Below are 15,864 nucleotides of genomic sequence, written 5' to 3'. Positions count from 1 at the left end.
TCTGAAATTGAAGATTTCTACCTTTTTTCAAGTGACTCCAGACAGCACAGACTCCACCTTTCAGCAGGTTTGTGTCTTTTGTAGTACGTTATATGTTTTATTGACACAAAGTGAGTACAAATTGTGTTTTTGGTCAGATCCAACTCATCCTCAGCCGGTTTTTGTCCCACAGATTAAGGACGAACTGGTGAAACGGGCTGCCCTCAGAAACGACTATACACCTCGTGAACATTGAGCAAATGCAAAATACAATCGTAACACCCCCTGCTGGGGAAATATAACTTATTTGACCCTTACAAGACATTTTTGTTGCTGAAACTGACCTTTTATTTTATAAAAAGCATATCCACGTCTCCTTTTGGTTTGGTCTGGATAATGTTCGTATTGACTTGTGTGTTGTGTATTTGTTACCACTGTCGCCTGTGTGTTTGCTTTGGGGTTGTTGATTTGGCGCTATATAAATAAAACAATAAACTGAATTGAAACTGTTGTTGCTCATCTGTTTTTTTTTTTGTTGTTGTTGTTAACCTTAAAGAAAAACACAAAGAAGACCCACTGAAGATTAAAAGACATTTTACTGTTTTACTTTCAGTTGAACGAACCAGAGCAGCATCTCAAAAGGAGTAACACACAGGTCACAGTTTCTTGATAATAACAATAAATAAAACATTTGATCAGCCTTAAATGTCAAAGCCGCGTGATTATGTAACGTATCCAACTCCTGGAATTCACTTTCCTGTCCACCAAGCTAAAAAATTTACAAATAATGAATGATTATTTATTCATCTAAAATTATCTCCAGTCCAGGCAACAAGATTCATCAACAACCTCAACTGGACTTTCAGAGCTCTCCAGTAACAAATAACTTTTATATTTAAAAAAAAAAAGAATTTTAATCAAGTAAACTACATTTTGATTAGTGATTTCTGTTACTTTGCCCTGATTGGACAACATCTGCATTAAAACAAGTATTTGTACGTAAAGTTCACCATAGATAAAAGGGGAATGGGCGTAGTTCCTTTAATTCCCCCATGGAGGTCGGTAAATACCATCTTGTAAAAACCACATAAGGTTAATAATAACTGGCCAGAGTTTTGAACGCCTCCACTTTCGGCTGGTGGTTCGTGTTAGTTTCAGGTCTTCAAACACACAAACATTCTTTCTCGCTGTCAGTCAAACAGCAAACAGGTGCGCGTGTTTCACTTCCGTAATCGGTGGGCAAAAGTCTCACAATAAGAATCAGGAGGCCAGATGAATTGAAACAAACGCACCTTGACATGCAAACAGTAATATAAAAACAAATCAAAATGCATCACATGAAATCAAGTACCCTGATAGTTACCACACACAAAACAAGTCTGAAATGTTTCTCCATCTTCAACAAACATTGGTTTTTAGATGTCAAACATTTTAAGAACAAAAGCTTTAAACAGTTTTATAGAAGAATAAATTTACCCAGTTATATTTTGACTCAAGTATATTATTCAAGTAGCAAGTATTGGATGTTTGGTGTGTCAATAGATTTTTTTTTGTCAGAAACCTTTCAAACCTTGTTTTGTTTTGCACAGATTATAAACAGATTCAGTAACTCTTTATGAAAATTGCACATCACCGGTATAAAATAAGCACTTCAATATGTACAGTTAACACAAACCAAACCTGGGCAAAGACAAGTTCGATGTGCACGGAGCACGTGGACCACGGCTGGCAGCGGTTACTGGGAAAACGTGCAGTACTTTGGGTCTCAAGGACCAGGGCTAGGAAACAAGTTTCAGCTTTTAAGTACCATGGGTATTTCTTAAAAAAAATCTAACAGTAGTAAATACTAGTTCACTCCACTTGTAGTTAACACATAAAACAATATCAAAGGCAAAAATAAGGCAATTAAATGAAAATAAGGCTCTCTTTGCTCAGAGGGGGAAAATATTAGAAACTGGGATATAACAAACAAGGACACACACACACACCCCTGATAACTGCTTTTAACGTCTGTCCAAGTGTAACATCAACTGTATAAAGTAGATCATAGTTTGGTAAAAAACAAGTTATAAAATAATGCAGAGTTAGATAAAGACACATTTTCAGTAAGACAGTAACTTGGGTTTGTTGAAACCGGTAATGGTGAATGAATTTACCCACAGTAATCAATTCTTTGCTGTACATCTGAGACTTGTGTTTGGCCCAGACTGGAAACACAATCAGAAGAATTCAGAACACACACACACACATAAAAACACACAGTGATGTTGCCCTTTGTATCTGCAGTTTCTCGGACAAAACAAACAAACAAACAAAAAAAAAACAGTAAGTGCTGCACTATCCTTTGTTCTTAGAGGGTTACACAACAAATTATTCCAGAAAGTTTTAATCACAATACTCGCCAAATAAGTAACAACAACAATAATAGTAGCAATAACAAATACGCACAGGCGTCAATTTGCATGGTTTGATTTGTTAAAAGAGTTTTTGTGGCTCACTTTACCCAAATGTCCCACAGGGTGTCTTAACGTTGTACAAACTGTAAAACTCAGAGGCGTCCTTGTGATGCTGGATTAAAATAAACAAAGTAAACATAATGCAAAACTGTATTTTCCTTGTGAATATCGCAAACAATGTGCACGCCAAAATGTAACGTTCTTCTCCTCAGGTCTACTCAACATGAGAAATCTGCAGAGAGGAGATATAAGATCGGTGCACAAAGGCAACTTCACCTTCACTGAAACAATAAATAATCGAAGAAACATCCCTTCATAAGACAGAAAGAATACTGAGAGGTTACACAGTGTGCACGTTTGTGTAATAGAGACTTATTTATCATATTAACTTATTTCTCAGACAGAAATTATCATATGACATCAGAGGGGGACAAAACAAAATTCACATTGTGACCACATTTTCAGAATTTGTTCCCAGCATTTACTCAATTTTTAAGTCATTTTAGTTAAAATGTGGGTTAGAGTTCCACCTTTATCCTCTCAATTTGTTATCAGACATATGACACCAATTTTCAGCTACATGTCAGTAATTTGTTCCTCTTTTTAGAAAGCAGGAATGTGGGACTATGTAAAAAGACGTTCCCGAATGTAATTTGAGAAGTTTTAAAAGAAAACCGCAAGTTAATGAGACGGTAAATAATCTTTACTGTATGTCTGATCCCTCTTAATATGTTAACCGTAAGTGGTTTGTGGGTTATGCAGTGATGGAATTGTGACTGTTTAGACAGCAGCATGAAAAAGTAGTTTTTTTTGGTCCTTCAAAATAAATATTTGCTTTAGTGGAAAAAACATAAAAGGATACATTTATCAAATTCGCCCATTTTCTCTTTCTTGCTCAAATTCAAGGCATCATGTTTATATCATGAACCATTTATTCTCCAATTTATACAATAGTAGTGTTCATTCAGGAAATATACTTTAATATTGGCAGAAAAAATTGGTTAAAAAGATAAATGACAAGCAACTTTAAGTTACGCCTGTAATGCTGGAATTTGTATCTCGTTTCATTTAAGAGTGCAAAAAGCGAAATTTAAACATCATAAACTTATCTTAAATTATAATAAATTAAAGGCAATGTTTTTTTTTGATGGATGTTGGTCCTGAACTTAAAACAGTATCATTAACAAAATCCATCAGCGATGCACTAATATGTCAGAGAACATCAGCAGACGTAAGCTTTTATATCAACTACAACAACTTTGGTCCACTGTTATTTTATAGCCATAATTTGGCTTCCCTATAGGATCTATTTTCTAGCAAAATGTCACCAGCTGAACTATAAAATCATCAGCACAACGACATCAACGCATAGATTTGTTTACCTTACGACAATTAGGGCTTAACCCGTTTTCGCCCCGTTAAGTTTTCATATCAGTCCATCTGTAATTATAGAAAACATCCCCTTTAACATGAATTAAGACCCCAAAATGTATCCAAATAAATACATATAAAATGAAAAGCTTTTATGTCATCTCGAAATAAGAGTTCACTGTCCATCAAATTATAAGTCTAAATGTCGAGCTCATGTCCTTTGATCTCTTTTTGTCTCTGAGGTACTTTTATATTTTTGCCGAAATCAAATTGTGTTTTTTTTAGCAGCCAATTTAACAGAAACAAGTGTCTGCACAGAAATCCACATTCTAGAAAATTTATATTTTCCTCGATTTTTTTTTTTTTTTGCACAACTATACAAAATTGTATGTAACCTATGCAAATACTAAAAACATCATAGATACTGATGGGCCTGATCCACTGCACACGCGTGTAGAAAGTAGCACAAAAAGAACCTGCATTCAGGACCGTTAAGTGTCGCGGATTAGTGTCCGGTGACCGTAATATTGCTTCTGGAACTTTTAGCAAAGACAGAAAATTAATTCTGGAAGAAATGCAGAATTTTTTTTTTTTTTTTTTTTTTAGGCGCAGTGTCCAAAATTACAAATGGAAAATTCATCACGTATCAGAAGCTTTCAGTGCAAATAATTCCACCTTTGTCATGTGCAACCAACAACAGACATCAGTGCCCACAAGGGGGCGCCTCCACAAAACATAGTAATCAGAGAATGCCAGTGCAAAAGCACAAACAGCCCCCCCCCCCCCCAAACACACACACACCTCCCCAAAGGAAAAAAAATCATTAGGCTGGAGATTTGATGGTGACGTGTTTTAAGTCCCTGGGGCTTCATTCACCTACTCCCCAGTTCTACATTCTCTCCATCCATCTTCATCTCTCCCTCCTTCCTCTTCATCTCACAGGTCCAAGACTAAGACATAAGAAATCCATCACCCCACACACACACACAACACACACACACACCTTTCCTTCTGACTCCATCACAGGCCAAAGCTCAGACATCATAGTCGGGCAAGGCAGAGTACGTGATCCCGCCGACCGTCGGAGGACTAGAGTGGAGAGGAAGCAGCCAGCAGATGATAGAACCTGGACAGAAACACAAAACCTGCTCACTAAATATAAAGCATTTTTCAATCTGCAATAATTTACAAATTATCCCTTTTTTTTTATTTTGCCTTTGCCCCAGTTGCTGGGGGTCATCACATCAGCTCCTGTAGAGCATTTGGCACACGTTTCACACGATGACCTTACTGATGCAACTTCACTTCTAATCCCACGTAGCTTCCAGTGTTCCCGAGTTCCAGAACCCAAAATAATATGAACTTTCATTGTAGAAAAAAGTTAGAAATAAATTAATATCCTCCACTTCATCTTTCTAGACAAAGAAAATTCAAAAATATCCATCACTGCTTCGCCATCATGGCTCCACCGGCCACTAGGAGGCACTACTCCTTTGTATTATTTACACCTGTGAAATAAACAGCAGAGAATGTAAATAAAAATAATAAAAAAGGACCTCTTCCAAAGACTTCACGCAACAGTGCGAGCTTCGGCTTGCGTGAGTGCGTTGGATGGTGGGGCAACTGGGAGGAGGACGAGGAGGAGCTCTTGTCCATCATCAGTCTGTTCCTCATCTGCTCAATGGGAGTCTCATCTGTTACTATGGAGACCAGCTGTTGGAGGAGACATTATGGATATGTAAAAAAAATTTAAAAAAATCCAGATTTAACCCCAAGATACTTGTACAAGTCTGGAACATCACGTCATCACACTTCGTATTTTCATCATTTTGTGAGGTCAAGTCAAATTTATGACTTTATGACTGAGAACAATGGGGACTCCATTGTTTTTCCTGGGGGATTTCAACGCCCACGTGGGCGGCGACAGTGAGACCTGGAGGGGGGTGATCGGGAAGCACGGCCTCCCTGATCTGAACCCGAGTGGTGTTCAGTTGTTGGACTTCTGTGCTAGTCACAGTTTGTCCATCACGAACACCATGTTCGAGCACAAGGGTGTCCATAAGTGCACGTGGCACCAGGAAACTCTGAGCCGGAGGTCGATGATCGACTTTGTAGTCGTATCATCTGACCTTCGGCCACGTGTCTGACACTCGAGTAAAGACAGGGACAGAGCTGTCGACCGATCACCACCTGGTGGTGAGTTGGATCCGCTGGGAGGGGAGGAAGCCGGTCAGACCTGGCAGGCCCAAACGTATCGTGAGGGTCTGCTGGGAACGACTGGCGGAACCCTCTGTCAGGGAGGTCTTCAACTCCCACCTCCGGGAGAGCTTCTCCCAGATCCCGGGGGAGGTTGGAGACATGGAGTCCGAGTGGACCATGTTCTCCACCTCCACTGCTGATGCGGCCGCTTGTAGCTGTGGTCGCAAGATCTCTGGTGCCTGTCGCGGCGGCAATCCCCGAACCCGGTGGTGGACACCGGAAGTAAGGGATGACGTCAAGCTGAAGAAGAAGTCCTACTTATCTTTGTTGGTAGGTGGGACCCCAGAGGCAGCTGACAGGTACCGGTAGGCCAAGCGTGCCGCAGCCCGTGCGGTTGCAGAGGCAAAAACCTGGGTCTGGGAGGAGTTCGGGGAGGCTATGGAAGAGGACTATCGGTCGGCCTCGAAGAGATTCTGGCAAACCGTCCGACGCCTCAGGAGGCGGAAGCAGCTCTCCACCGGCACTGTTTACGGTGCGGGTGGGGAGCTGTTGACTCTGATTGGGGATGTTGTTGGGCGGTGGAAGGAGTACTTCGAGGATCTCCTCAATCCCATCGTCACGTCTTCTGAAGAGGAGGCAGAGACTGGGGACCCAGAGGCGGACTCATCCATTACCCAGGCAGAAGTCACCGAGGTGGTTGGAAAGCTCCTCAGTGGCAAGGCTCCTGGGGTGGATGAAATCCGTCCTGAGTACCTTAAGTCTCTGGATGTTGTGGGACTGTCTTGGCTGACATGCCTCTGCAACATCGCGTGGCGATCAGGGACAGTGCCTCTGGATTGGCAGACCGGGGTGGTGGTCCCTCTGTTTAAGATGGGGGACCGGAGGGTGTGTTCCAACTATAGGGGGATCACACTCCACAGCCTCCCCGGTAAGGTCTATTCCAGAGTACTGGAGAGGAGAATTCGACTGATGGTCGAACCTCGGATTCAGGAGGAGCAATGTGGTTTTTGTCCTGGTCGCATCACACTGGACCAGCTCTACACGCTCCATCGGCTGTTCGAGGGTTCATGGGAGTTCGCCCAACCAGTCCACATGTGTTTTGTGGATCTGGAGAAGGCATTCAACCGTGTCCCTCGGGGCACCCTGTGGGGAGTGCTCCGGGAGCACGGGGTCCGGGGTCGTTTGCTAAGGGCTATCCGGTCCCTGTACGACCGCAGCAGGAGCTTGGTTCGCATTGCCAGTAGTAAGTCAAACCTGTTTCCAGTGCACGTTGGCCTCCGCCAGGGCTGCCCTTTGTCACCGGTTCTGTTCATTATTTTTATGGACAGAATTTCTAGGCACAGCCAGGGTGTAGAGGGGGTCTGGTTTGGGAACCACAGAATCTCGTCTCTGCTGTTTGCGGACGATGTGGTTCTGTTGGCTTCATCAAATCAGGACCTTCAGCGAGCACTGGGGCGGTTTGCAGTCGAGTGTGAGGCGTCCAGGATGAAAATCACCACCTCCAAATCCGAGGCCATGGTTCTCGGCCGGAAAAAGGTGCTTTGCCCTCTTCAGGTCGGTGGAGTGTCCTTGCCTCAAGTGGAGGAGTTTAAGTATCTCGGGGTCTTATTCACGAGTGAGGGACGGATGGAGCGTGAGATCGATAGACGGATCGGTGCAGCGTCTGCAGTGATGCGGTCGCTGTATCGGACTGTCGTGGTGAAGAGAGAGCTGAGTAGGGGGGCAAAGCTCTCGATTTACCGATCGATCTACATTCCGATCCTCACCTATGGTCATGAGATTTGGCTCATGACCGAAAGAACGAGATCGCAGGTACAAGCGGCCGAGATGAGTTTCCTCCGCAGGGTGGCTGGGCGCCCCCTTAGATGCGCTCCTCCACATCAAAAGGAGTCAGTTGAGGTGGCTCGGGCATCTTTTCCGGATGCCCCCTGGACGCCTCGCTGGAGAGGTGTTCCGGGCATGTCCCATTGGGAGGAGGCCCCGGGGAAGGCCCAGGACACGCTGGAAGGATTACATCTCTCGGCTGGCTTGGGAACGCCTTGGGGTTCCCCCGGAGGAGCTGGGGGAGGTGTGTGTGGATCGGGAGGTCTGGGCGTCTTTGCTTGAGCTGCTGCCCCCGCGACCCGACTCCGGATAAAGCGGAAGAAAATGGATGGATGGATGGAAGTCAAATTTATATTATCTATTTGCAAATGTCTGTCAAAACTTTTTAAAAACAATAAAAAGTTTCCGAACACATTGTGTGCAAGTATGTAGAAAAATATTAATTGAATTGTGTGTGTGTGTGTATAAAAAAAGAAGCAAAAAACAACATAATCAGAAATACAAGTTGTATAAATAATACATAAACTTTTTTTTTCTCCAAAAAGGAGTAAGAAGCTAATTGCTGTCTAAACTGTCAGCGTTTTACATCAGCGATTCCCAAAGCGTGGGCCCTTAAGGTACTGCAAGTCAGCATTGACGGTCCAGTAATAAAGTAAATAAATGTCTTCTATTTTCAAATTTTGCAATGAAGTTGAAAATTCCCTCTAAATATTTGATTTTTTTTTTTTTTTTAAATGAAGTCACAAGCCCAAAAAACAAAACATGAATGTTACATTAACTATTACTTTTCATTTGTCTAACATAGTTCAACATAATATATGGAAATAACTTATCTTTGACTGCTGTCAATCCAAACTATGATTAAAGTTCACCGACATGCAAAAGTCTCTACCTGATCATAGAAGATGACCATGACAAAGATGCCGAATAAGATCGACTCCACCAGGAGGATGATGTAGTGAGCACTGAAAGACAGAGAGAATAACACAAATAAATGTTGAGAATACTGCAAGTATACACACAGTGCATACAGTAGTCCTGCGACGGATTTGAAGACATGACGTTCTGGGGTAACATCATCAAACACATGGCGTCCTCTTCACGCATCGCTCACACGTTAATAATTTGACAGCGATTATATACTCACACTATGAGATGCTTACTGGGCATCTCTTCTTTTTCTGCATTGCCGTCTTTCTCGTTCCTTATCCGCCACACCCAGGCCGACACCACGAGCACCAAAGAGTACAGACTGGCCATGCCTGCACAGGTTCAGTAGAAAATATCACAAACACTACCTTGAAAAGTTTGATTTCCATGTTGGTCCTGCAGTTCATGCACATCTGCTGTGTTTTTTCCCCCCTTTATAGACTCCGTGTACATATTCGTCTCGTTCCCCTTGTCACTGCTGCATTATCACGTTTTCTCAATATTGCCCCGCAGATGTTCTATTTTTACGAGCACATAGCGCTAGGTGACTCGTAGTACAAACATTGTACAGTAAAGTGTTGTAGATGTCATAAAAATCCTCTTATTACCACGTATTCCAGACTATACTAGTTTTATGATGCTTTACGGAGTGCGAAGAGATTGTAGTAGCGCTCGTAGGACAGTAATAACGGCAGGACTTCCCTTATAATCGCAGAGGCCTCAACAGCTTCCATTCCTACCACCTGACTGTGACCTTGAACAAAAGGCTTCATCTGCACTGTCTCAGTCCACCCAGCTGTAAATGGGTAATGCCTCGGCTGGGGAAGTAACCTGTGTTGGACTGGCATCCTGTCCAGATGGGAGTTGGTAGACTTCAGAGGTGGGACGAAGTCACCATCAAGTCACTCAAGTGATGAACGAGCAAGTCCCAAGTCATAATGACCACCAATTGTTTGCAAGCTGACTTGGGACTTGCAGACTGATGACATCAGAATGACTTGACAGTGCCTTTGTCCCACTCTGGTAGACTCATCTTCTTGATGCTGCAGAATCTGGAGATAAGCACCAGCACATCGGGGTCGATATAGGACGTCTTCCAAACACAAGACTTACTTAAGTTACTAACTTCTCTTAGTTTGTTCATAAGTCACGTGTAGAATAATTATGCACTCACCCGTGTAAAACAGAAACTGGATGAAATACTTCTGATTCAGCTCCCCGACACAGTTGTTGATCCTAAAAGAGATTTTGAGAGAACACAAAGATAGAGGAAAAGCTCTGAGACATGAAAAGGCAGAAGGAGAGAGGCAAGAAAAACAAACAAGAGTTCTGAGTGGAGACACTCATCTCACCAGGGACAGTGATGGTCCATACGTCGTATACACCTCTGACAGACGCGGCAATGGTGCGCTCTGGGAGGTCTGTAGGTTTCACACCTACTGCACACTGTCCATCCTTCACAGCCCTGCATGGGGCGCAACAGAAACTGTATTCATTCTACAAAATGACAATCAGAGGTCAGGAAAAAAAAACAACAACAACAACAACAAAAACCAGAGAGTGGGACAGCTGCTATATAGCAAGTGATGTCTCTACTGCCCCCTAGTGCCTGGTTGCAATACAGCTCATTAACGTTGGCTGCTTTCATGGAATTCTGTGTGATCATAAATATAAATGAAAGACTGATGTAGGCTACTACCCAGTTAAATTTAATCAAACATGTTTTTTTTATACGTTTACTCATGTTCAGGGGCTTGGACTGGCCATATTTACCACATAGTGCTTGGGGGGGGGGGGTTGAGCTACTGTGTAAAGTTTCACGTGTCACACTCACTCGCTCATTCATCCGAGACGACTGTGACCGAAGTTCTGAGAAATCGATGGCAGTGTCTGGAAGAGGCACCACACCTGCAACACAGTACACATAAAATTAAGACATTACACAATAATAAAATGTAATATTTTTGTACTTTTTCTGCTCATAAAAAAAGAACGTTGTCCTTGTGAAGCTCCTCATTAGTTTACACCAGTTCCACAAATAAATTTAAAAACCAATACATGGCCCACTGAAAAAGTGAGAAAAAACTAAATTACCCTCGCGTAAAAAAGACCGTAACATCACACACACAAACACACACACTGACCAGGATCTGAGAAGACGGCTTTTGAGTGACAGGCCAGCAGCAGCAGCAGGATGAGATTAAATACTGCTCCGTGCAGAGTACACCACATGCTGTGAGGGAAAAACCAGCCTTAATACCACACCAACACATGGCTAAAATTAAAAACATTTACAAAACTAAAACTTCTGGTACATGTGACAAAAGAAGGAGCTACGAGGCAAATACAGCTAGAAAAGCAGAGTTAAAAATTTAGAACCGCATAGAGATTATAAATAATAGTCATTCATTTTCTGTACCTGGTTACTTCAATTAAGGGCATAAAAACAAACTAAATAACACAGCAGCGCTCAATTTAGTGCATCTTAAATTCTAGAGGGTTTTTATAGGCTTAACATAAGGAATGCATTTTTTTTTTTTTTTTTTTTTTTTTTAACATGTGTTAACACTCGCTCACCATTGACTTGTAAAATCACACCTTATGTCACAGAACAAGCTCCAGACTGGAACTTGTTTTAACACGTGATAAAACAGGTTCACAAACTCATTTCAAACACATTTTACATTACAAAAGAGGTCCGTTCCATTTTTAAACAGGTTATGATGTAGGTTCCTAACCCTTTAAAATACATGTTATATCATAAAACAGGCTCCAGTCCATTTTTAAACACATGTTAAGTCATAAAATAGACCCCCAAACTCTTAAACACAATTATGTCTTACAACAGGCTCTGTCCCCTTTTAAACATAGGTTATGTCTTACAATGAGCTCTGATCTTCTTGTAAACACAGGTTACATCTTAAAACGGGCTCTGATCTTCTTGTAAATGCAAGTTACGTCTTAAAACGGGATCTGATCTTCTTGTAAATGCAAGTTACGTCTTAAAACGGGATCTGATCTTCTTGTAAATGCAAGTTACGTCTTAAAACGGGATCTGATCTTCTTGTAAACACAGGTTACGTCTTAAAATGGGCTCTGATCTTCTTGTAAACACAGGTTACGTCTTAAAACGGGCTCTGATCTTCTTGTAAACGCAAGTTACGTCTTAAAACGGGCTCCGATCTTCTTGTAAACGCAAGTTACGTCTTAAAACGGGCTCCGATCTTCTTGTAAACACAGGTTACGTCTTAAAACGGGCTCTGATCTTCTTGTAAACACAGCTTATGTTTTAAAACGGGCTCTGATCTTCTTGTAAACACAGCTTATGTTTTAAAACGGGCTCTGATCTTCTTGTAAACACAGCTTATGTTTTAAAACAAGCTCTGATCTTCTTGTAAACACAGGTTATGTCTTAAAACGGGTTCAGATCCCCTTGTAAACACAGGTTATGTCTTAAAACGGGTTCATATACCCTTGTAAACACAGGCTATGTCTTAAAACGGGTTCATATACCCTTGTAAACACAGGTTATGTCTTAAAACGGGTTCATATACCCTTGTAAACACAGGTTATGTCTTAAAATGGGTTCAGATCCCCTTGTAAACACGTGTTACATGATACAAGAGGCTCCCGGGGCCTTTTTAAACAGACGTTACGTCATAAAACAGGTTCCCAAATGCTTTCAAACAAACCTACGCCACAAAACAGGATGCCCACGAATGGTTTTTAAACACGCATTACGTCATAAAACAGGCTTCTGAATGCCTTTTACTGTGCGCCAAGTCACAAAACAGGTTCCTAGTGAATTAAAAAAAACAAAAAAAAAAACGTTTTCAGTCAGTGACTTGGAACAGCTTCGAGCCGAGAATGTCAACCGGTTAAAACTCACACAAACATCAAATACTTACCTGCCAGAGTAAGCAGGAATAAGGACATACTGAATGACAACGTAGTCCGCATAAAACACACTGAAATAGGTTAAAATGAGACAGATAAATCCGCAAGGATCCCGCTTACATCGAAAAGACGCCATCTTCAGCCGGGCTCCGCCCCCTGCCTCCCGTTTCCGCCAGATACGTTGCGGCGTTCCAGGAACCTGGGAATTAAAAAAACTTGGATCATGTTTATGATCAAACACTCAAGACCGAGGGAGAGCGCAAATATAGAAAAATTCCGAGTTACCGTGAATGCAACATTTAGTGCAGTTGATCGTACTGACATATTAATTTGTTTAAGTCATTGAAATTACAGCATCTATTCCATAAAAATATTTGGTCGTGGTTCACTTTATAATCACGAAACGCGTCAATTTAAAATGACTCTTTCACAAAAAAGGCTTATAGTCATAGTTGTTTTGGCCACAAGGGGGCAGTGCTGCATCGAATTACTTCGACTCGTGTGACCAGTCATATGAAACTTTTTTTGTAGTTGCGTGAAGAGTTTCAAGGATAACTTGAAAATACGAATTAATAAATATTTTTGACTCTGGTAATATCACCAGAATTTTTTCTTTTTCCTTTATTTTGTATGAATAAAATTTCATACATAAGAATTTATCACAATGAGTACACACATACATATATATATATATATATATATATATATATATATATATATATATATATATATATATATATATATATATAGTATTTATTGTAAAAATTATTGATTTCTATTAGTAACACTTTCTGTGTGCATTTAACTAACCATTGTTTACTGTTCACTGTTTCTGTACTCTCGCAAAATAATTCCCTTTGGGATAAATCAAGTTGATTTAAAAATTATTTAGGGCAATAGTATAATTGTGACTATATTGCTGACAGTTTTATATTTTTTTTAAACATTTTTCTATTTCTTACAATTATGTAAAAAAAAAAAAACCTGTTTTAAATTTCTATTTATGCATGATGTGTGCTTTTTATGTACTAATGTACACTGTTTAAAATCACACTAATAAATGAATTATGAATTAATAATATTGTAATAAACACTATGCTTTCTACATGAAGAAATAATCCCTAAATAGAACCACAGATTACATTAACTGATCATTCTAAAACGAACGACTCTTATCAGAGCCAAAAGAACCTGTTCCGTTACAAATTTACCATCACTACGAAACCGTTTACGCACGGCCGATGACGGGCTGACGCGCGCGCACAGCTCGCCCCTCCTCTGAAGTAGGCGGGGCTTAGCGCGTCATCGGCGCTTTTGTAGCCGCAGGATGTGTTTCTAGTTTGTTAACTTCTTCTGCTTTGCTGTGTGAACCAAAAACCACGTTTCTGTTGGACAACGCTTCATTTCTGCTGTTTTTTGGGCAACAGAAACCCACATTAACAGGGAGGTAAAGGAGTGAAAGGGGACGAGGACGAACCTGGAGGAGGAACAGGGCGTTCGGACCCAGAAGTAACCATGGAAGTTCCTGGTATGCAGGTAAGTGTTGAGGTGGAAGTTTTCCAGCCTCGATGCTGTTTGTTTGTTTATTTATTTATTTATTTATTTTATTCTTTTTTTGGGCTTCGATTTCACCAAACCAGTTTATCAACAACGAACGCGCCCTATTGAGCAGCAACAGGTCATTTCCTAAAACAATTAAAGTCCTGAACTGCCGTTTTAGCTGATAAAGATCTAATCAAGACTGTGATCCGTGAAGTAAAGTGTTTGATCTCATGACACTTAGAATTCTTTCAGAGTTTTTGCTCTTAATCAGTTTTTTTTTTTTTTTTTTTTTTTTTTGGCGTTTCAAACTGACAGCTCTAGGGCCAGCTAAGGCCCGTCAGACAGTCATTTCTGGCCGCAACCTAATTATAGGCTGCTGACCCAGATGGATGTACGTTTTTTTCCCCTCCTCACACAGGAAATTAAACAAAGGCAGTGGATATTCTTCCATGACCGGAAGAACACTTACTTTGGCTATTTGTACGATTAGTCTGGAACACACTGAGTAGTAGAGCGCGATGACATCACCACGTGACCCACTTTAGCAGGTCACGTGGTGATGTCATCGCACTCTTTATGACGCACTTTAGCAGGTCACTGGGTTTTTAATTTTTTCATGATGCAGTGTTTTTTATTTTGCTATTTGTAACCCAACCCATTCCCCTAACTATAACCTTACCCTCTCCCTTCCGCTAACCCTAACCATACCACCTTAGACCCCCCCCCACGACGCTCTCTCATGCTCCCATCACAATGTTTTCCGGACAAATAGCCAAAGTAATTTCTCTTACAGTAATGGAAGAATATCCAATGTGTTAAAGGAATCAATAAAGAATTAGACCAATAAGCAGAATTGATAAAGGCATCGATATAGATAAAAACATCAATTCCCATCCCTACTCAAGCAACCATGCAAATTACTTTATCTTACACGGTTTAGGATGAGAATAAATGTTTCGGTTTACGTCTGGCCATCCATCTTCTAAACCTGTTTATTCCGGTTAGTGGTCAGAGTGGACTGGAATCTATTCCAGTAGTCATTTTTTGGAGGGGGTGTCACATTGGTATCAGGTCAACTCACATCACCTACAAACTCATAGCACCTTGGTCAGGTTGTACCACTTTTCAAATCAGCAAGCGGACTGTGTGTTACAGCTGCTAGGTTTTGTTTGTTTGACCGATTTGTCGAGTTGTGACAGTAATTTATTTTATGGCCGTGTATATCGCTATGGTAACTGTAACTATGTGTTGGTAGGCTATTATTATGGCAGTTACGTGACATCTTAACCTTAACAGCAGCTGCCATAACTGTAACCACTTCATTATTTAAAGTCCGTTAGCATAATAGCAGGTTGACACTTGTTTAGCGTGGCGTTATCCTGTGCGGTAAACAGAGCTTTAGTTACGCTCGCTGATTGAGTAACAAGCAGTAAATTGCACAAATCACAAACTCTTTTTCAACACAGTATGATGGATTTCACGTCTATGCAAACAAGGACTGTTCAGGGCGGGGATCAGACATATACAGCAGTTTATTCACTTTTATTTACATGTACCAGAGCTGCCAGCTAACTCTAACCACATCCTACGACATGACCAAGGTGCTATGAGTTGACCAAGTGGGTGCTGTAACTTGACTATAAACTGTCACATCACACCATAACCA

The 15,864-nt window shown here is 41.1% G+C and overlaps 2 protein-coding genes across 4 annotated transcripts in view; one reads left to right on the top strand and one right to left on the bottom strand.

Moving 5' to 3' along the window:
• Nucleotides 1–556: 556 nt before the first annotated feature.
• Nucleotides 557–15,864, bottom strand: part of zgc:77880 (zf-DHHC domain-containing protein) — a 17,839-nt gene continuing 2,531 nt past the window's right edge. Inside the window, exons 1-9 of one of the 2 annotated variants that reach the window (XM_034164057.1) lie at nt 12,668–12,815; nt 10,904–10,992; nt 10,594–10,667; nt 10,112–10,224; nt 9,934–9,995; nt 8,977–9,091; nt 8,722–8,794; nt 5,363–5,519; nt 557–4,932 (exon numbers count right to left, since the gene is read on the bottom strand). In XM_034164057.1, coding sequence (XP_034019948.1) covers nt 4,841–4,932; nt 5,363–5,519; nt 8,722–8,794; nt 8,977–9,091; nt 9,934–9,995; nt 10,112–10,224; nt 10,594–10,667; nt 10,904–10,992; nt 12,668–12,792 — 900 coding nt within the window. In that variant the 5' untranslated portion in view covers nt 12,793–12,815 and the 3' untranslated portion in view covers nt 557–4,840. Of the gene's footprint in view, nt 4,933–5,362; nt 5,520–8,721; nt 8,795–8,976; nt 9,092–9,933; nt 9,996–10,111; nt 10,225–10,593; nt 10,668–10,903; nt 10,993–12,667; nt 12,816–15,864 lie in introns of those variants that run through there. The other variant, XM_034164058.1, reaches the window with a different exon arrangement.
• The window catches only part of stk26 (serine/threonine protein kinase 26), a 23,588-nt gene continuing 21,682 nt past the window's right edge, over nt 13,959–15,864 (top strand). The window contains exon 1 of one of the 2 annotated variants that reach the window (XM_034164055.1): nt 13,959–14,192. In XM_034164055.1, the coding sequence (XP_034019946.1) occupies nt 14,172–14,192 (21 nt within the window). In that variant the 5' untranslated portion in view covers nt 13,959–14,171. The remainder of the gene's footprint in view (nt 14,193–15,864) is intronic. The other variant, XM_034164056.1, reaches the window with a different exon arrangement.

This window comes from Thalassophryne amazonica, chromosome 23 (genome assembly GCF_902500255.1).
Source record: "Thalassophryne amazonica chromosome 23, fThaAma1.1, whole genome shotgun sequence".
Lineage (NCBI taxonomy): Eukaryota > Metazoa > Chordata > Actinopteri > Batrachoidiformes > Batrachoididae > Thalassophryne > Thalassophryne amazonica.
This window is presented reverse-complemented; position numbering and strand designations above follow the sequence as displayed.